Here is a 21,801-nt window from a genome sequence, read left to right on the forward strand (position 1 = left end):
TATATATATATATATATATATATATATATATATATAGTTTTTTTTTTCCTGTTAGAACCTTTGGGTAACAGCTGATATGTAGTTCCTTAAAAAATGCTAGCATTTCATATTTTCATTAGTGTCTACATAATATGACTTCATAGAAGTATAACAGATTTGTAGGTCAGGGGTTAGTAGCAAGTGGTCGGGCCCCAAGTCTGAGCTCGGTCATTTCAGTCAGGAAAGGGGCTTTAGGGATGTCTGGATATCGCATATCAGAACTAAATGACAACACAGTGGAAGAAGTTAAGGAAGGGGGTCAAGAAACTGTATCAAAGGATTTAACACTTGTAATTTCTCTGTATTCAATATTTAGTTAGACGGCGATATATATCTATTTTTACAGCCTTGTAATATGTAAGGCATTATATGTGGATCTGAAATTAATATAAAAGTGTTCCCACTGTAGACATTGATATCTTGAACAATAATATATTAGTCTAGGAGCTAAAGTTGTTAGGAGATGAAATGAGTATATTAAGATATTGGTCATGGCGTGAGAATGTGAGAATAAGTTTTGCAACCCAGTTTTTCTTTGTAAGATGTGTGTGTATATCATGTGTTTTGTTATTATTGAAACTCCAACAACTCAATTCACACTTACCTTTGCAGTAACTCTTGTATTGTATATGATTGCAGGTTTTGGATTTCGCTGTCTTCCCAGAACCAGAATATGATATGCCAATATTTTGTGCCAACTTCTTCACCAGTGCGAATGTAAACATAGTTGTGTTGTAAGCTCTCTCTATACATAATAATAGGATCAATGCTCTTCTGTATATTAGTTAATTGATTACTGTAGTGTTGTCATCCCTACCAAGTTAGAGCCACAATGGGCTCCCTATATGAGTTATTTAAGAACATTCAGGGAGGAACTAAAAAAAGAAAGCTCCAGCCACACACTCCTAAAATAAGGAAAAAGCTAGCTCCTAATTTGAGGAGAAAGTTTCATTTTAAATTTAATAATATTTACGGCTCCCTGGAGTGTTGAGCATGGTTGGAGCAACAATTTTAAGGCTCCCTAAAAGTCAATTTTAATTTAACTTTTAGCTATTTTCTTTTTCAACAAATTTGATGAAAACTAGGGAGTACCATTGTAGGTGCTCTTACTGTTATCAAATAATTTACATTACTCTCTGGAAAAAGGATCACTCATGTGTATAGGTGATACCTTATTTGAAAGCTGTACTCTTCAGTGCTTTCAAATAACACAGATTTAATATATAACACTACATATGCAGTGCAATATTATTCTTTTTTCTTTTTGGAACATGGATTGCATTATAACTTATTATCAAGTATCTGTATTTGGTTTCCTGAGTAATGGACAATTGCTTTTGCAAAATTTTTCAATACGTTGCTTTGTCTCGAGAGAAGATAAAGTTGTACAATTGATAAAATTAGGTCTTAACACGAGACTTGCATGAAAGAACCGGGCACGTAATATTTGTATTAAATTGAGTCTAGCCGGTTAACACTGTTCAAGCCTATATTACTATCGTGTTGAATTGGGTTATAAGCAGTTTGGAGAGCAATGTTGTGATTGAATGTCATTGGAGGTCAAAAACTATTCCCTAGTCTGTTGATTACTTAATTTTCATAAAGAATTTTATTCTATAGTTCTGTCTCTTCCTTCTGTTATTTCATTTCTATTGCTTATATTTGGGCCTTCTGACAACAAGAACTTAGCTACAGATTCATGATCCTATTGCATTTGATTTGAATAACCTTCTTTTGTGGAAAAAACAGATAAGACTAAAAAGTGATGTGGATAATAATGTTCCAGTACTTCTTTTTCTTGCTTGATGTATTTGTACATCGTTATTTTCATAGTCATGATGTGAAATAAAAATTGTTTTACAGCACAATTATTAGTCAGTGCTATTCCTCTGAGGTCATTTTGGTTTTAATCTATCAAACATTCACATTAAAAATTGAATACTGAAGACTTTGGAGCTTACTGGTATTTTACATTGATAGGGACCTCAATCCTTTGCACAACGTCATTATTGAAAGAGAATACAGAGATAAATACTACAAAAGCCTAATACCTCTTGGTGTTAAATATGCTGAGGTAAGTACAATCAATAGAACCGGCACGTATACTGCACATGTTGATTTCATTGTTATTTCCAATTCCTTTCCAAGATATATGGCATGGTGACTGAACACAGCTTTCATGCAGCTTTTACCATGGGGTGGAAAGCTTACTAGTGAGTCATTGAAATTTTTTTCACCCATTGTGATATGGACAAGATTTACGTCAAGTTCAAACAATTATGAGATTTTATATTCTGCTTTCATGGATTATTACAAGGTACAGTGTCGACGGTTCTTATGGGTTCTGTTGTTTGTGATAGTTTTAATGATGCCATTGATTGGAATTTAATTGTCGACTTCTCTATGCTAGTTTATGTACTGCAGAAGATTGTAATACATTACAATCCTCTTTCTTCCACAGGCGTGGCTTGAGCTGATGGACCAAGCAGTAGTGGAGACAAATGCCTCTCAAATTAAACGTAACCATGAAGCACAACATCGATATCTAACTTGGAGAGCAGAGAAGGTGATTACTTTTTTGCCTGGTCTTTTCTTCCATGCATGCGGCCATCTGTATCAAATTCTTGTCTTTCTTATAAAACCTTAGAATAGATCTCCTTTTAAAACAGTACTGTTGTGGAATTTCTAAAGGGCTGCATGGTCTTCCTTTTATGGAAGCTCATTAATTTAAGCTGTACCAAAAGTGAAAAATAAGAAACTTATTGAATCTTTGGATCTGATTAAAAAATTTAGGACCTTTCTGTTGACCAACTTTTGTCTTTTCATCAAATTTGGAAACCGGGCACCAACCTTTTCTTAAAATCATACAATAGCTCTCTAGTCAGACAGGCCTGCTCTTATAAATGTTTATTGGTGTTCAAATCCTTGTAAGTTTACATCAACGGTTTAACCTTTAGTCAATATTTGCAAGTAATTAGGAAGTAGGCATTCTGAAATGGTCTGGAATGGTTTATGCTTTTATGAAGCACTTAGCTTGAGTTCTAGTTGTCAAGCTTGAGAAAATTTAAGAACTGAAAGGAATTAACTGTAGTGTTGTTAATTTTGACTTGGTCCTTGTCTCTTTGGTTGTTTGTTTGACTTATTTGATGAGGCGACATGTTAACAGGATCCTGGACATGGAGTTCTCAAAAGGTTGATTGGGGAGACACAAGCAAAGGTAGTAAACATTGATTTTGTTTGATTTTCTTACATGACTCCATTTTCTAATTTCTGAGTCGTAATACATAGGATTTGCTGGTGAACTTCCTGTTCAATGGAATTGCTAACCTAGGAAGCAAAAGTTTCCTGGAGTACTTCCCAGAGTACTGCTGTGAGGATGGAACTATAAATCAGAATCGTAGTATAATCGGAAAGTCTTACGAAAATCGGCCGTGGGATAGGAAAGGAGAATTTGTTAGTAACAATTTTGAAAATTAGATGGTAATATAAATTTGTCTTCCCTTTTTTTTTTTTTTCTATTTGTTTACTTTGTGGAATATTTTTATGCTTTTTTGAATACAAGACTTGAGCAGTGAGGTTTATGGAGTTCAATTATTTAGTTGTCTGTTTTCACACAGATATCAATCTCTAGTGTGCTTGTTGGTTTCGTAGTTTTGATTAATTTTTATGCAGGGAAAACTAATCTAAAATGATAATTTCCTTGGTGGAGATTGTATGCACTAATCTTTGATTTTTTCTCTATAGCATTAGCAATCATAACTTTTTCTTTTGTTCTTTATTTCCAATACACTTGTGGTGTCAAGACTCAGAAATTGACTTGGAAAACAAGTTGGCTCAGAATAAGCATTATATTGTGTATGAAAGATTACAATACAAGGTAAAAAGTAGTTATATTGATCCTTGTAATTTAACAATTCATCTTAAGCTTTCATGATAGCTTTGGTGTAAACCAGACCTTGCTACGTTTTTGTTGAAGACCTCCAGTGAGCTGATATTTCAGTGTCTCATCAGCCAAGTTATAAACACCAATTCTATCATCCTTTTCATTGGTAAAGTAGATGCAGTTTCCACTTCCATGTCCACCAAGCTTGTCTATCACCGGCATTGAGTTGGTTGGTTTTGCCATAGCAATCAAGGTCCTGGCTCCTATGTCACCTATAAATATCGCTTGCTCTCCAATGTTATTCATCTTTTCATACTTTAACCAACCTTTATCACTTATAATGCGAATAGTTTTATCCACCTTACACCTTAACACCAATAGTAAAACTTCTCTATCGTTTTCCCATTTTCTCTCATCCTTCAAAACTAGTAGCAGCTCGCCATTGGAGGAAGTGATCAAAGAAAAAGATGGATTATGCATGTATATCAAGTGCTCTTGAAGAGGGCTAACACCTAACAACTTGCCCTTGAAAGCATCAGCCTCGTCACTACCAGAATGAGATTGAGAAAGAACCTCTATGGGATCAAACATAAGTATAGCGTCGATCTTCCTCCCCACCGTCGCATACAACTCTCCCTCATGGAAGTGAAGGTCAGTCAAGCCAAAGCCACCTTTAAGGGGAGTATCGGGTTTATATTGCATAGTCCATGATGCATCATTTGGCCTGCAAAACGCCAACCTATGACCGTGTAATGTAAGTGCCGCTACAATGCAGTTAGGATCTGTTGGATCTGAAGAGGCTACAGTCTTGACAAAAACTTTCTTATGCCGACGAGTTCTATCGTCTCTGACAAAGAAAGAAGGGTTCGAGTGGGGCGGCAGAGCAATGCGAGCACCCGATACCGGGTTGAAGAAGTAGTTCCTGGCCGTCTGTGGTTGCTCGCTACTATGTTCTGCAATTATTAACCAAGAATTACAAGAGCCGGAACAATATGGAGCCATGCCATCACGATCTACAACTCCCTTTGGAAACCTGAGGTTGTTGGTGGCTCTATCTTCGGCAGGACTATATAAACTATAGTAGTCTTGATAGGGAACAGATTGCAGGATGAATGGGAAACTGGTTTCCAACCTGCGTTTCCAAACTAGTCTCCAAGATGAACAAACAGCAGTACATGATATTGAATCAAATAGCCATAGCCGCTTCACTATCATGTCTACTAATTCATAAGGAAGATCCTTGGACCATCTGTCGTCTACGCTAGAGTCGCTAATACTCATTGTCACACAGATTACTGACCAAGAGAAGTCTCTGCAAATTTTCTGATTGAAAAATTAATATCAGATATATATGCTAGAGCACCATTACTGATTCTAAAAGGAACAATCAAACTAGGAAAGCACTATTTATTTTATACGAGGAAAGCACTTTCCTAATAGAGCTCCATTACTGATTCTAAAAGGGATAACCAAACTAGGAAAACACTATTTTATTTTATTTTTTTATAGTTTATCAGAGGAAAGCGCTTTCCTAAAGAACAACAATGCAACAATACAATTTTTTTTTTTTTAAATCTTGCTTTTCATAAATTCTTTAATTCATAAATCTTGCTTTTTCAGCTGTATTTAATGTCCCAATCAACAGTTCGTTGGTCTACAAAAAAAAAAAAACCAACAGTTCGTTGGTGAAATGAGCTAATAATGTTTAGATTTTCAAGCCAATTTGGTAGTTTTCAATAGCCGACCACCCTTATTTGCCCACCTTTATGCCCACCCAGCTAGACTTATGCCATGTGTCCTCCCTTTTACTAATCTCTAACCATGGTTAGTTATATATATCAGTATATCACAATAAATTCTATAATAATTCTATTTCTTTTAGTTTCAATTTAACTTTTGACTACATTCTCAAAAAAAAAAAAAAAAAACCTTTTTAGAACTCAATTTAAAAAATAAAAAATCAAGCTTTGATCACTTTAGGACTCGGAATCCTCGTATTCTTAGGTCTGGGTTTCGCCCTTTTTGTGGTTTCAGACGATATAATGATCAAGGGGTGGCTTGAGAAGGGTGAATAGGGAGAAATTTGCAGGTATGGTGTTTGATGCATGAAATGCAGAAAAAGGTGAACTACCCTATCAATATTTCAATATTGACATATAAATAAACTGAATGATGGAAACTATCAAACTATGAGCCTAATTACTGCTGCTACATAAAGGATAATACGGGTGATTGTATGTAGAAGTGTAGAACAACCACAACTGATATCAGTACATCCAAATTGACTAACCTATGTTGTCTAAAAAAAAAATTGACTTACCTATGGCTGAATTTCAGTGGACGTCTTCCAAATTCACTTACCTATGGTTGAATGTCTGCATGATTTTCTATTTGTTAAGATGAGTCAAAAGTTAGATTGAAAATTAAAAAAAAAAAAATAGAATTATAGAATTTATTATTGTGATTATATATAGTTAACCATGGTTAGAGATTAGTAAGAGAGAGGACACATGGCATAAGTCTAGGTGGGTGGGCATAACGGTGGGCAAATTAATAAAGGGTGGTCGGCAAATTTGCTTCCAAATTTTAAAGCATATACACACAAAAAAGGTTAGATACAGAACTTGCAGAATGTGGAAGAACAGAGACAGCATTTACGCACACATATGTAGATATTATATTACTGAGTAATTATTTACAGTGTAGATAATTCACCAAACTCCAGTATAGATAAACAAGGTACCTAATGAGGTGCCCTCATTTTCATTGTTGTTATAAAGCAGCATCACTGGTAGACATGGGTGCAATGAATGGAGTTTAAGAACCCAGTTATTGACCTTGGGCAGCTTTGAATAGTTCCCGCCACTTCTGCTGATCGCTTCCAGGACCTTCTCCCTGAGCAGTACCAGAATTTCAGTAACGAAAAGAAATTTCACAAAGCAGCAGGGTACAGCAGGGTAGGAGTTGGCTCATAAATTTCGCAATAACATCAAATGTGTTCCAAATCCATTGGTAGAAAACAGCTAAAGCAACGTGTACTTTGAGAAGAAGCCTAAAAGGAACTGATCAAGGGAAGAATCAAGCGACATTCGCAACTCAAATTAAGTTTGGGAGAGTTTGAGACTTAGACTCTTTGAACTATAGTTTATTCCAAAGACAGTTAATTTGTTACCGTATCTTGATCATATACTTATCATATAATAGCTACTTGTTTAACCTCTAATATTGTTTCAGCAGCTATACAAACTTTGAACGGACTTCCAGGATCTAAATCCTAGCCAATCTAGGATAGATTCGCACCTCTCCGTTTCTTTTGCTCTGAGTATTCACACCTCTGTTATGGCTTATGTGTTCATATCGTTTGCTGCTAGGCTAATAACATATATCAATCTAATATGCTACAGGGGTTGAGGATTATACATGTTTCTGAGATACTAATGCACAGCAAGTGATGCTCCAAAAGCTAAGTATGCTCTTTTCTATTAAGATGGTAGAAGTAACTGACTAAAAAAAAGTATACATAGCAAACCAGAATTTATGTATATCATTAGCCCCCTAATTTCTGCAAACGTCTGTTACCTCAACTGAGTTGACTTCAAATATTTTTCCTTCAGTACATTCTATGTCCAGCGCCTGTATGCAAGCTTCCGCAACTACAAGTCTGCTAACCTCACCAACGAGTGTATCTCCTGGATCACAGAAATAATTAACCCATCAAAATAAAGGCATAAGATATAAAGGAACCACAATCACTGTACACAGGTCCTTTCCTAAACCTAAAGAATTCCATGCATACTGGGAAAACGTAATATATTGGTATCTAGTGCAAAGTTTCTACAGTAATTCCTTATTTATTCACCACACATTCAACCAAACTACATTTGGCTTCCCAGAAATTGAAGGTAGCTCAATGTGTGGCTAATTTCTAGGTTTTGACAACTTATTGCAGAACCAGACCAGATTCACCTAATAAAGAGCATCAATAGTATTGAATTTCAGGGAGCCTAGAATAGACAACTTCAAACAGAATAAGTGACGTGTATCCTTATTGTTGTGGTATTCCAGCTGGCCCTTCTTATTTTGTTCTTAGGCACATTCATAACTGAATGACTCAGATAAATGCATCACAAACCTTGAAGGAGTATTCACAAAACAGGATATGACATAAGTAAGCCTATAATTATAGACGCATTATTAAGCCTCCGGTACTAAAAAGATAATTATCTATGTGATGCTTACTAGCTTCCACTTCGGTGAATATATAATCGTACCTTGACCTATTAGGACTGCACGTCGTTGGCCAGCTGTAGCTTTGAGCAATGTATTAAGATCATATGATGTATAAGGTCCATCTGTCAATCTACCAGGTCTGGGAAACATACAATTTATATTCATCATAAACAACAATTGTAAGAACATACAGCTCATTACTAAGCTGAATGCTGTCCTAGTTTAGTTTTTTAGACTGTACCTGATTATTGTAAATGGTAGACCAGAATTACGAAGAATATCCTCCCCCATCTTCTTATACTTAAGGACACCGAAAAGGTTCATAATGCTACAAAAGATAAAGCATCTTAAATCATTAATCTATGCAAAAAGAAACAGAAAAGGAAAACGAATTGCATATGAGCTGTGGGATGCAGAACATGATTAACTTTGAAATTGAGCTTCTTAAACATGTTTAATCATGAAGAATGGCCAACTCACAATATGATATCTTCATTATGCTTACAGTCCGAATTCAAAACTAAATCAACCATCCACAGGATATTATTCTCGGTACAAGAAAACAGTGTCTGCAAGATTCTTTGATTTACAAAGAGGGATAGAGACACAGGTAGAAAGAGCGAGAGAGAACAGAAAACTTGTTCCTAAATTTTCAATCAGAAATCCTTCATATTCTAGAGGATTTTAGTGATCAGATATATCTATTGTCTTCAGAATAAGGAGGTCAGAGATAATAATGGACCTATTTATATAGAAACTAAGAATTAAAGCTTATAATAAACACATGCTATGTCACCATGCTACAACATATTTATAAAATCCAACTTTTGCATTCATGAAATTTTGTGGTTTCCTATATTGATTGAGTTACTAAGTGTTAGTTATTATAACTTCAACTCTGAGAGAAAGAATTAGTATACTTCATATTGCAAAAGCATATTGATGAATATAAATAGGAAAACTTTCATGGAACTTGTATTAGCTTATAGATGTTTCAAGAGTTCTGCGTGAATTAACTTTTACCAACATAAGAAATGAGAAACCCTGGTTCCTCTCTTCTCAAAAAAGAAACCCTGGTTACTCTCTTCTCAAAAACGAAACCCTGGTTACTCCAGTCCCAGCCCTCTGTAAGGAACAAGAAATTATAGAAGTATCAAATGTGATGGAAAATGTTCCCAGTATGTTGGTAAATGATACTACAGCACGTTCCCTTGGGCATGTAGAGCTTCCATCCATCGGCCATCTAACCTTCTGTCTTTTGTCTTTTTTATTTAACTTTAGTTCATGGGAGAGGGGAAGGGGTGAATTGAACTTCATCTCATTGAATATTGTGGATGAGAGACACCACTAGGCCGATAATAGGTACTTGGTAATCATATAGGATTCTGGAAAGTTTGTCTAATAAGATTATTTGAAGAAAAATATTGATACACTTTTTCGAGATAGATTACAAGTTTCCAACACTGAAATTGTTCTTTGGTTAACCAGTGTGGTCTCAAAAAAACTGAGAGAATCACAGAATTCTTCCCAAGCTGATCTACACTGTATTCTTGAGAATTATCCCCATTCTACTAATATTTTTTTCTTATAAAGTTTCATTCCTTGCTGGATATTATTGTGGAGTTATGCTACTTTCACTCAACTATACAATATTTAAAAGACCTTAATATGAATTAAGTTACAAAATTTTATCTCCTGTAAGTTCCCAGTAACGAAAGAAAATTTGTTTGGTATCAATCCTGATTGATAAAGAGGTGACTTACCTCCATGGCAGTTCATTGAACTTGGTTACACCTACTGATGATACAAGAACAACTCTCTTCAGTGACCGAGGCAGTGCAGATACCAGATTTCTCACACCCTCCCAATCTTCAATGAAAGCAAACAAAAGTCAAATGTGATGTAAACATATGTATAGATTCTAGATGAGTAAGCAATCCATTTGTGTGAATTTCCATGCATAACTTCATCCATAATTGGTAGTTTGGTACAGGCCCTACCAGAAATATGAATAAATCTATTTGGCATGAAAGGCTGTTCATCGCTTTATTCTCAAAAAAACAATAAATGATGCAAATTTCTTAAAACAGTGGTGCTCGGTCACTCAGAATGATAAATTTCGAAATAGATAAATCCTAACCAACTTTTTCTGGTGTATTATCCCCACTCCAACGCTTTGAAGGAAAAGCAGTAGTTCCGGTGCAGCAAATCACATGTGTGACGCCCTAAAAGATAAGATGTCAAATAAGAAATTATTAACCAAAGTCCTCATAATCAACCCAGGATAGAAAAACTGTAAGTAACTCAACCAAAAGCACAAACCTCAAAAATAGATGGATCGAGATCATCTGGGTTGCGAGTGTCCCCTTTGACTACCTATCAATTTTAGAAGCTTTATAGACATAGTCAACACTACTCAGGAAAGAAAACACAGTTCAACCAAGACAATGCATTTACTCTCTTATATGTTAGTACGTATAATATACGAGAAGATATGCATTGTAATATTGTAATTGACTGAAAGGAATCTATCTCTTGATCATTAACTTACAGAGAAGCTGGTACCTGCAATGTTTCTGGGTCTTGTTCACCAAATAATGCAGTTGCTTTCTCAGTGTCACGCAATAGTAGGCGAGACTTGATATTCCGATCGAGCAATGAAGCCACTACCAGCTGACCTGAAACGAGTTTAAACTACTAAAACTTGCAAAGCAATCAAGAGAGGAGAAGTGTTAATGAGATTAATTTAAGGAAAGAATTGGAGTACCAACGCCGCCGGTACCACCGATGACGAGAACGAGCTTGGAAGAGGAACAAGGGACAGAAGTGGAGTCTGAAGCAGGGGACTGGACCAGCTGCTGCTCCTCCTGTTGAACAGCATGAACTGCTCCCGCTTTTGAGCGCGAAAAGGAACTGGAGCAACATTTTAGCTGAAAACCCAGAAGAGGGAGAGGTAGTTGTCGAGGGCGTTTTGGGGTAGAGATTTGGAAATGGGGAGTGGAAGTAAGTGAGAGTCTGAAAGCCATGGACGAGGGAAGAGATCAGAGCTGATTGGAGAGGAGGTATCAAACCAGCAGCAGTTATATGTGGTCGTTATGATTCTAACTATACTTACCAAAATGCACCCACATTTTTCTTTTTCTATTACCATTTAATTTTGGCAAATTCCTAATTAGGTCAATAAATCCAACAAAAAAAAAAATCCAATCACAAGATGGATTGCTCGTCACCTTGTGAAGATGTATTTTTGATGGTTTTGTGCAAAATAATTCAAAGACTAATGCTGCTAGTGCTGGTATTAGCTACTTTAGACACACTATTGTCCTTGTTGTTGTTCCCCTTGGAGAGCTTTTCGGTTTCACTTCCAAGTATATCCAAGTTGAAGGTGATTCGAAGCTTTTTATACTAGCTTTAGAGACCACTATGATGTTCCTCGGCATTTAAGATTTTCCATCTGAGACATTACATTAAACAGTCAGATTATCACCAAGTGATGTGCTTCTCCTACCATCCCTGGGGCAGCCTATTTACCACAAAGTTTCAAGTCTATATTCTTCCTCTGGCTTATGTTCTTCATAATTAGTGACTGTAGATGGAGTAAAAGCTGTCCACATTGAAATATTGTCTCCGCAAAGCACATCGTTTGCAGATACAAGTCATATAACAAAAACCAAAGATAAAATTACTCATTTAGACATCCTTTCTAAATGGATGAACAACTCATACTTCAACTCTACTGTGCAACTGAGTTTAGAACATCAAGATTGGAATCATGTAGAAATGTAGAATCAACAAACCAAAAACAATCAATCCTGACTGTTCAGTGATATATATGGCAAAATTTTGAAGCACTCTCTACTGTAAGAAAACGACAAATTGCATACACTAAAATAGCTCTTTCTCAAAAGAGAAATACAAAATGAAAGCAAGCAATGTCTGGTTGACCAGAAGTGAACACGAGGAGCTTTCTTGTGATTTTCATCAACAGTAAAATGTGGATGTGAGTTGCGACGGTTTCTTCTATAGGCTCACCTCATAGATAACTCCTTCAAGATTTCCAACACAGGATCGAGTCCCAGCTAATTCAATTATCTGCATCTTATGTTTTGTCGCTTCACTAATGACCAATGAATCCATGCTACATATAAAATCAAAATTGTATAAGAAATGGAAAACACATAGATATGGGAAAAAAAAAAAAAAAAAATACCTACTACATTGAAATGTGCCAAAAGTAAACAATGAGACTAGTTTACAGAATATGATTCCAAACCAGCAAAGTTTCAATTCTAATATGTTAAGAGGAGCAACATCCGGCTAAACACAGAAAACAATGATGAAGTTCTAAAGACTAGCGGCTTTTAAACTCAGCCTAGTTGAGTATCGACTATCGACCAAATCAACAATTGGTATTGAGTATATGAAGTTAGGCCCAATGGAAGTAAACTAGGAGATACTTCTATAATATGCAAGCATATGGTAATTCTCCAACCCAGAATAATGTTGGTTCGCTCACCCAAAGATGATAAAAAAAAATAAAAAAATAAAAAGTTGGAAAATGGCAAGAAACCTCAAGACTGTTCAAAGTGTCCTAATAGAATTCGGCCAATATCAGGCACAGAGAAAGTTTCACCCACTATGATAAGTTATGGCTGTAAGTTGGCTGAACACGGTCCAAGTTCAGCTTATGTTCATCCAGTGATTTTGCTCATGTTGAGCCCCGCGGAACTTCAGCTAATGAGAATCAACCGTAAGAAACACATGAGCCAAGCGGATCATTTACACCCCTAAATTAGTAAATAAATTCAAGATAAACAGAAAAGAAAAAGAAAAGTCTCCCCGGTAAATGCTAGATACTGATAGACTTAAACGACCCTAGATTAATGCACTTTACAAAAACAAAATAATACATTGAGAAATAGGCTTTCGTGGAGCATGCTTATTACTACAAGCACCATGCAAACAATCAAGAAGAGCCGCAACTGACTTCGGGAACACGGAACTTAAAACACGAAGTATAACATCACACACAGGCTTATCAGTTCCTCTACACATTCAACACTAGCCCAAAAATATAAAAAAAATAAATAAAAGATAAAAATTGAAATGAAATAAAAAAAAAATTGATCTTCCTTTTAGGAGTACCAACTAACTCGTGAACGTTGGCTCAGAATATGATTGTATTTAAAATTAACTTTTATGTTAATGACTCAGAATATGATTGTATTTCAAATTAACTTTTAAGCGATTACTCTGTACCAATATATATGAATGCAAGAAATGGCATCTGTGCTGTGCAAAATTATTTCAAGTAAGAGTTCAGGGGAACTACAAAAGCAGTAAATGAAGCAATTCCAGACCTTGTTATTTTGACAATGTTAAATATATACTTAAATAAAGAAATGCACAAAATAATAATGAGCTGCTCCTTACGTCTTAGCACGGGACACATAGGCTAGTATGAATTTGCACTTCCCTTCTTTTCTAACTCGAAGAAGTTTTTCCACCGTGTCAAAAAGCGCAGTAATGCTCGACTGCTGAAAGCGTATGCATTGTCAAGGAATTTTTTATTTTCTTCCTATATATGTGAGAAGAGGCATATCATCATAGGACTGTAGGTTAAAGTAAACCCTTACCCGTCTGGATTCTTAAATGTTTCAGTTCAGTCCATGCATTTCTAATGTGAACAAACTTTACCCTGTAGTTTTGAACGACGTAAATCTGAACCCTTAATCTATTTGAAGTGATCAGTAAATTCAGACTCACATATCCAGAACTAATCAGTAAATTAGAAACGCAAGAACCAAAATGAACTACACAAGTAAAGCATGTACTCTACCCAATATGTTGCAAATGCAGTATGTCAGCTTGTTTAAGCATGGGCATATAACAGACAATTTAAACAAATTCATTATAAGTAAACAAAAGCTACAAGGTGCACATAGTAGTAAAAGTGTAAGTGTTGGTGTCTGTCATGTCACTGGTACGATGGAACTCCAGAAACATGGAATACAAAACCATAAAACTCCAACTACGTGCCACCAACTAAAGACTCTGTAAATTAAACTAACAAATGCAGTTAGTCCAAAGGCTCATGTCCCCTGACTAGCCGGGAGCTATGAGCAATGAACAGACTTATGGGTTACGGTTTAGATGTTAGCCTTCCCAAATTTCTCTTTTATCAAGGAAAAAGAATAACAATTCAGGATATATATATCGGCTCCAAGAATCAAGTCAAAACCACCTGAATACTTTTGTAATATCTGGGAGATCTGCTCAGAATTTCCCCATTCTAGTTTCTCAGCTGCTAATCCTGCACACACATAGAAGAAAAATATAAACCAGATTCTCTGCATAATATCCACCTTATCTATACTTTATTCTCTCACCAGCACTCACCAGCACAGTATTCAGGGTTATCAGATGCTGCATGTAGCTCTATATTTTTATTCAAGATCTGAGAAACAAAAAACTAGTCAAATAAAGAATACCATAGATGGCCAATCAAATGTCCTAGCATTATTATTTTAATATCATGGCCTTGCCTTGAGCACTTCTTCATTGTGATCTGTTAAAACAACTTGTCTGCAAAACCTGCTGCATAGTATCCCAGTAATACCTGTATTTAAGAAAACAAACAGATCAAACCAAGTCTGAATCAGATAATATGACAGCAAATCGGAAATCATTTACTCATCTAGATATGACAGCAAAGTCAGACAAGTCTGGTGTTTGCAACAAACAGTGAAATGATCAATATGTACTTGTGAAGATTAAATGGTCACACAGTTTCTGATTGTAGTGATGATGATGTTGATGATGAATTGCCAAGATAACTTGAGGATTGTGATCTAAACCTTGAACAATTTGAACACTGATAAACTCTGTGGAGTGAACCTAACAATTTGATCCAATTGATACTTGTCAAAATAGATGCATTCTAAGTAGGGAGCATACAGAACCATAGATATGCAACGTGCTATCGTGTGTGCGAATGAGTATTTTACACACAACCACCATCCATATAATAAAAACATACGTGGTAACCAGAGTTACTAAGGGCATTTTCTCTAATTATGATAACGTAATGTTTACAAATATCAAAATAAAATAAAAAAATAATTAAAAAAAACAATGCTCAGAAGACCTGTGTTCGATGAATGAAAATCATTCAACTTTTAAACGAGCAGCCGATGTTTTTGCAGTCATCTGACTGAATAATTATGGTATATGTCAAAAAGCTATGGAGAACTAAAATAAATGAAAACTTACTGCAAATAATAAACAAATTATATTTTAGTCAACTGAAACAAAACTTGTGCACAACACATTAGCCGTATGACCTTCCTCCAACACTCACAAGGCAAAAGGTGATTTCATGAATTCAACCCCACCCCTGCCTATTTCCAAACCCACTAAACATAGTCATTGCTATATATCTTTTGTTAACGTTCAGTACTTTTAAGACACCATATAAGAGGCTTAAGAAATTCCTTGTGCAGAAAAGGAAGGGAACTCTTAGACTACTGCTTACCAACCCCAGATCCTAACTCAAGAATGCTGCATCCTTGCAGAATCTCTGCATTCTTAGAAAGGTAATCATTCAACAGCATTGCTCCTGGCCACACCAACTGCCCTGTAAGATCAAAATCAGCTGTTCCAAGAAGAGTTAGAATTACAAGTTGAGGCAAGGAACAAATAAAAGGATAACTAACAAAGGCCATAGGACATAAAATTTTAATATGGGATGCATGTTATATACAGCAGGATATTATATGAACAGTAGGGAAAGATATGGGAAGACATTCTTTGTAAGACTTCACCTCAGAGGTCTAAAATCAAAGCATGCACAGGAGACCACCTCACCTTCGATATTTGACCAAGGGATTCTTCAATCTCCGATTCCATTTTGCTGACAACCATGAAATAAAAACCGAACTCTAACAGACACCTCCAACATATTAAAGAGTATTTCGCTAAGATGGCAGAAACATATTTTTAAATTCCATCGTTTGACTCCCTACGTTTGAGTGTCCCAAAGAATGAAAGAAAGGCACCAGCAACCGCTTATGCATCGAGATGAATAATAGCACCAGCCGTAACTGTAAGAAATGCTACATACGGAATCGCCTTATCAATATTTTGGATACTACAATTTACAGAAAATGAAACTTCTAAAACATTTATGTTTGAAAGGAATTGGAAATGATGTTCAAACTATCTATAGTTCATCGGTAACACATCCATATCAACACCAGAAGTTCTCTTTCACATAGAAAATCATGTTTTCATGGTGAGGAATTAAACATAAATCATGGCCCTCAATTAGAGGTTGAGAAGAATACAAGGTCACCAGATGTTACTGTAATTTTTTTTATAGATGGAAAACTTGCCATTCAGAAGGAAACTAGAAAAATTTACAATGGATGAGTTTGCTTCACTGTCAGCGGTGCGTGCTTGTTTCCTTCAACAGGGGATACTAGAGGATGGAATGGAGAAAATATAGGGGTAATTTCAATGCAACTGTTATAGCAGATGTCTTTGCAAAAACCTGAATCTCGTAGAGGTTCCTCTTAAGTTCAAGAGCTTGGTTGGTTGGTGTGTATACGACTCAAGTGAGTATAAGAAGAGGCAAGAAAGGTAAAACTTGGGATGAAGGACTGGAAAAGGACTGTCGGAAAGTTGTGGTAAGTTGATACAACGAAAGTCTGTGTCTGTACTCTTATTCTTTGAAAGTGAACTTGTTCTCCACTACAATTGTATTTCTTTCGGTTAATAGCATTTCAATTTCGTCTCTGAACAGTAGGACCTCTTTGCCAATCAGTAACTAAATAGCCATTGAGTTTTACACTAAAAGCTTTTCTTGGGTAAGACGTTGTTCAGAATCAAATCACAACATAAATAAATGAGAAAACTAACTGGATAATTTAGGGTTTAGGGTAACAATTGGAATCTGAGATTGGAGGAGGAAAGAACTTACTGGAAGCAGATTGGAGGCAGAGGAGTTGAAGAACTTGAGAGCCAAATGTGAAAGTGGTGAGCTGGTAACTGCATCATCAAACAAAACCCAACCCCATTTGAATTATTAGCATTTGAAATCAAACCGATCCTAGAATTAGAATAAAAAGAAGAGAGACGCTCTTTCTTACTTGTCATCGATGAAAAACGATTCTAAGCAGACTATGTCGTCGTCGTCTTCTCCTTCTCTTTCCATCTGATCTGCGTTCGTTCCCATACAGTCTGGACTCGTATGTATGTTTGGGACCCGTCTCTTTTCGGCACAGGTGAAGCCCAATACCTAGGACCTTGAGAAACGCTTTCAGCTTAGAACTATTTTTTTCAAGTTCAAGCAAAGCTCTATGCCTTGCTGTATGGCTTACACTCTCTAAATGCCATCGTTCTTTCATTTTGTTGCTTTAGGTCACGGTTAATAAGGCTTAGATTGACAATGAATTCACTCACATTAAAATATTTGTATGGATATATCTATTGATATCTTTTTTTGAGGGAAAGAGATGTTACTCTTGTTGGTGGACAACCCATTTATTAATAAGATCGTACAAAATCAAGCTTAAAGGTCACGAATGACTCTTATCTACATCCACTGCTTGAATGATTATACTAATAGTCAAATAAATCACCCTATAGGGGCAACAAATCTAAAATCGTACAAGGAAAATAAAGTCTAAAAAAGTACACACTCAATGCTAAACCAAAAATACGTCCAAAAAAATGGACATCCAAAACTAATTTATTCGACATAAACTCTAATTCTCAGCATCCGTTATGATTAGCTTGGGGCCTAGAGACCTTCATGGTGTACGCCTCCACCCGTTAGAACAATGAACAACCTTGGATTAGGACTACGTAATATGCCCGATCATAGTAATCCAAACCCTAAACTCTAGCCCAAACACAAATTGAGATAGAGAGAGGAGGGAAAATGGCCCATGCCCAAAAAGACCCAGCCCACTCCCACATATCCCTTCACAGCCCTCAACCCGTAGCCCTCAACCCGCTTGGACCAGGGAGCCGGATCGGGTACCAAAACGGACCACCATAGCTCCGCCGCCTTCAATCTATGTCCGGCGGTCTCTCCCTCACGAACCACATTACATCAAGAAGTCGGTGGACTTCGACCGACGTCGTGCACTCATAACCCCACGCCTTTACACAACGATGTCTCTAATCTCATATTGAAGCCTTGCCGGTCTTCCACCTCACCTGGAAAGCTTGAATCGCGCACACCCCACCGCCTACGAACTGCAATGCAGTAAACATCGACGCCCTTACTCTTGAATTTTCTTGAAACACTAGATCATATCCGGAGTCCCAAGCTGAAAAATCTTTGCCGCTCCAAAGGGACACCAAAGCCACCTCTTCCTCAGCTCACTTGCGTAGCCCGACACATGAGACGTCCTGCAGCAGTTGAAAGCCTCGTCGAGTCTTCGCCCCCTTGCTCTTGAAACCTAGGGTTTCGGTCTCTTTTTTTACGTATTTTTTTATCTATCGGTACTTTCAAAAAGGGAGATATCAGATATATCAAGGATACATAAGAGATACTGAGGAAAAATAAACAGAAATTCGGGAAGAAATTTTTTCTAAAATATTTAATTGATTAGATTTACATATAAATTGTACAAACATCAACTTCATCTATATATAGAAAAGAGACTCTAAGTGGTTGAAAAGACGCATGGTAGTTCACAAAAGTACAGTAGTTACACCAAAACATATAACCCATATAATACGAATTGTACTGTTGAATATAATAGTCCTATATATCTTTGAGTTGTCGACTGTTCCCCTTATATCTCTTTTCGAATATTGTTGAAGGTGATTTTTCTACACCCAAATTTTTTACATATATTTCTTTAATATATCGGAGATTTATCTTAAATATCAGAGATATTTGACGATATCGGAGATACGGTGGAAGATAAGATACTTACCCCTCTGATATATAGGTCACTCCAAAAAAGAAGATATCAGGGGATATATTGGATATATCATAGAGATTTTAATCCTTGCTCACATCTTCTTTCTTTTCATTCTTGCTTCTTTGGCGACATTTTGTCTTGTCGACCTTCCACACGCACGTGGTATGATGAACACGCGATCCGCTAGAATGTATAATACATGGCAAGCTAAGATATATTATTGAAATTTTGAATACATATTTATAAGACATTATGAAAAATGTTTAAATAGATAACAAGAATTATAAATGAAAATAAATTGCCCAATTTTCCTCTTTGACTTGATATTTTATAATAATAATAATAATAATAATAATAATAATAATAGAAATATTTCCAAGGGCCTCTTGTCGTCCGAAATGATTGTTTATTTCCGAGGGTATTTTGTTGCCCTCGCAAATAAAAAATCATTTTTGACAAAAGCATATTCTTCTCGAAAAAAGGTATAGGGTAAAATATTGTATAGTATTTGTGGTTTGAAGTCGACATCTGTTTAGTCCTTATGATTTTATTTTAATCTGAATAGTCTTTAAAGTCACGATTTTTCATCCAAATAGTCCTTATGTTTTTATTTTAATCTGAATAGTCCTTAAAGTTATGATTTTTCATCCAAATAGTCCTTATGGCCTTTAACTGAGAAAATGAATCGGAATGACTATTTGGATGAAAAATTATGACTTTAAAGACTCTTCGAAGGCTTTAAAATTTAAATGAGCTTGAAAAGTTACGAGTAGTCGAACTAGGGTTGACTCCGTCTAATTTTCAACATATGTTCACAAAGTTTTGCCACAACCTTAGAAGGGTTTGTTGATCGCCGATGACGGACTTACGTTAACTGCAACCCATGATTCACATTGAACTTCTTTCTCAGTGGTCTAATTAGTACACGAGCCTCCCATTCTGTTGAAGAATGAAAAAGATAGACATACTCACATACATATATATTTGGTTGAGAAAATGGTGGCAGGGTGAGCTACCACTCCGGGGCCAGGAGCAATATTAGGTATGACCTTTTTCTAAAGGATGTTTTGCACAAGCTAGGTTTGAACCAATGACCTCCTATTACTAAGAGAATCCTTACAACATCCGCTCCACTTACGGCCTAGCATACTTCCACTAGACCAACTCTATTGTGTTTTGGACATGTATATATTGTTGGAGGGGGAAGAGACTTTGTGGAAATGAATAAATGTAGTATGATATTTATAAAGAGTTTTGTTGATTTTTAAAATATTTTTATTTAATTTTGAGTATAATTTAGTTGAAATAATTATGAGCCATCAAATATGAATCTTACCGTCTTAAGTATGTATAAGTTCGCATTAAAAAAAGGTATGTATAAGTTATTTTCTTGGTCAATTTAAACAAAAAAAACGGTGTCTATGTAATAAAAATTGATTATAAAATAAATTCAAGGGACAAGTTTTTATAAAATAAAATTTGACGTGGTGTGTTAATCTGAAGATGAGATATTGGTCCCCCGGTCTCGCAGAAAAACAGGGGGGTCGTGGTTTTAGCGTTTTGACTGATTTGAGTATCAAGCATGGTGTCGTCGTCTTCGGCTCTGTCAAGGCTGTCCAGTATCAGCCGACACTTCAATCCCTCCCACGCAAGCAAGGATGATGATGTTGTGGCCTCCATCAAGATTTCTTTAGAGGTCTCCGAAGCTTTGTCAAATGGGCGTGCCGTCGTTGCTCTCGAGTCCACCATCATCTCCCACGGTGCTTCTCTCTCCCTCTCTATGCTTCTCAATTATCATCTGCAACTCTGTGTTGTTCTGAATTCTGTGTTTCAGGGATGCCGTATCCCAAGAATTTGGAGACTGCAAAGGAGGTTGAGGCCGTAGTGAGGGAAAATGGGGCTGTTCCTGCCACCATTGCTATCTTGGATGGCACACCTTGCGTAGGTCTCTTGAATTCCACTCTCTTCTTCTTCTGCATTTATTATTTGTTTTAATTCAATGCACATCAGTTTTTGTTTATACTTTAGTCTTCAGATTTACAGGCATCTGTTTTTTTTTTACATATTATTACTCTTGGGGACTTAATTACATAAATTGTCATTTTATTTTTTAATTCTGAATTATTTCTCTGCGCATAGGTCTAACTATAAAAGAACTGGAGAAGCTTGCCAAACTGGGTCCAAGAGCTCAGAAGACAGCTCGAAGAGACATTGCACATGTTGTAAGTATATTATGCACTGCACTTATTGTAACAGAAGATATGCAAGGCATGCTTAGTTTATGATTACATACATATGCTACCACCATTTATATGGAGAGCAAATAGTAATCATGTTTGGCTTTTTGTTATTTTTTTCCTGTTTCCCTCAAGTTCACCTTACTGGTTATATTATAGGTTCCAAGCAGTTGCATTGCCTTGTATTTGTGTACATGTGAATGTAACTTATTATTGCTTTTATTAGAATGCTTGATCGTATAAAAAATAAACTGCATACTTGCATACTGATGGGATTCTCTAACTGTTATTATTATCTATAAACTTTGTGCTTTATTGTTATTCTTTCCTGATACAAGGTTAGTTAACTCTTTACTAGGTGGCAACCAGAGGGAACGGTGCGACTACTGTTTCTGCAACAATGATTTTTGCTCATATGGTAACTACTCTTTTGTTTGCTTTCCTTGAGGATACCGAAAACTCCCCCCCCCCC

At 36.1% G+C, this 21,801-nt stretch overlaps 5 protein-coding genes across 6 annotated transcripts in view; 2 read left to right on the forward strand and 3 right to left on the reverse strand.

The window, feature by feature from the left end:
* LOC101309029 (phytochromobilin:ferredoxin oxidoreductase, chloroplastic-like) overlaps positions 1-3,650 on the forward strand; it is a 4,852-nt gene extending 1,202 nt beyond the window's left edge. Inside the window, exons 2-7 of the mRNA XM_004291701.1 lie at positions 679-773; positions 2,020-2,113; positions 2,225-2,356; positions 2,501-2,605; positions 3,206-3,256; positions 3,328-3,650. Coding sequence (XP_004291749.1) covers positions 679-773; positions 2,020-2,113; positions 2,225-2,356; positions 2,501-2,605; positions 3,206-3,256; positions 3,328-3,516 — 666 coding nt within the window. The 3' untranslated portion in view covers positions 3,517-3,650. The remainder of the gene's footprint in view (positions 1-678; positions 774-2,019; positions 2,114-2,224; positions 2,357-2,500; positions 2,606-3,205; positions 3,257-3,327) is intronic.
* A 317-nt stretch (positions 3,651-3,967) lies between these two features.
* On the reverse strand, positions 3,968-5,203 carry LOC101312992. Its single transcript, XM_004293104.1, has one exon. The coding sequence runs from the start codon at positions 5,201-5,203 to the stop codon at positions 3,968-3,970; it is 1,236 nt and encodes a 411-aa protein (XP_004293152.1).
* Positions 5,204-6,611: 1,408 nt separating this feature from the next.
* On the reverse strand, positions 6,612-11,178 carry LOC101313283 (protein TIC 62, chloroplastic-like). The gene is made up of 9 exons (XM_004293105.1): positions 10,920-11,178; positions 10,718-10,830; positions 10,475-10,528; positions 10,293-10,377; positions 9,916-10,021; positions 8,394-8,480; positions 8,194-8,291; positions 7,502-7,611; positions 6,612-6,817 (listed from the first exon to the last, which is right to left on the reverse strand). Exons 1-9 carry the CDS (start codon positions 11,176-11,178, stop codon positions 6,752-6,754), a joined length of 978 nt encoding a protein of 325 aa, XP_004293153.1. The 3' UTR covers positions 6,612-6,751.
* Positions 11,179-11,855: 677 nt separating this feature from the next.
* Positions 11,856-17,539, reverse strand: LOC101309321 (protein-lysine methyltransferase METTL21A-like). The gene is made up of 8 exons (XM_004291702.1): positions 17,302-17,539; positions 17,133-17,200; positions 15,687-15,806; positions 14,698-14,771; positions 14,552-14,609; positions 14,364-14,465; positions 13,586-13,697; positions 11,856-12,290 (listed from the first exon to the last, which is right to left on the reverse strand). The coding sequence occupies exons 1-8, from the start codon at positions 17,385-17,387 to the stop codon at positions 12,173-12,175; spliced, it is 738 nt and encodes a 245-aa protein (XP_004291750.1). The 5' UTR covers positions 17,388-17,539; the 3' UTR covers positions 11,856-12,172.
* A 3,052-nt stretch (positions 17,540-20,591) lies between these two features.
* Positions 20,592-21,801, forward strand: part of LOC101309609 (pseudouridine-5'-phosphate glycosidase-like) — a 5,963-nt gene continuing 4,753 nt past the window's right edge. For both annotated transcript variants that reach the window (XM_004291704.1, XM_004291703.1), the window contains exons 1-4: positions 20,592-20,852; positions 20,927-21,037; positions 21,232-21,314; positions 21,688-21,747. In XM_004291704.1, coding sequence (XP_004291752.1) covers positions 20,675-20,852; positions 20,927-21,037; positions 21,232-21,314; positions 21,688-21,747 — 432 coding nt within the window. In that variant the 5' untranslated portion in view covers positions 20,592-20,674. The remainder of the gene's footprint in view (positions 20,853-20,926; positions 21,038-21,231; positions 21,315-21,687; positions 21,748-21,801) is intronic.

The sequence above is a fragment of the Fragaria vesca genome, linkage group LG2, assembly GCF_000184155.1.
Source record: "Fragaria vesca subsp. vesca linkage group LG2, FraVesHawaii_1.0, whole genome shotgun sequence".
In the NCBI taxonomy this organism is placed as follows: Eukaryota; Viridiplantae; Streptophyta; class Magnoliopsida; order Rosales; family Rosaceae; genus Fragaria; species Fragaria vesca.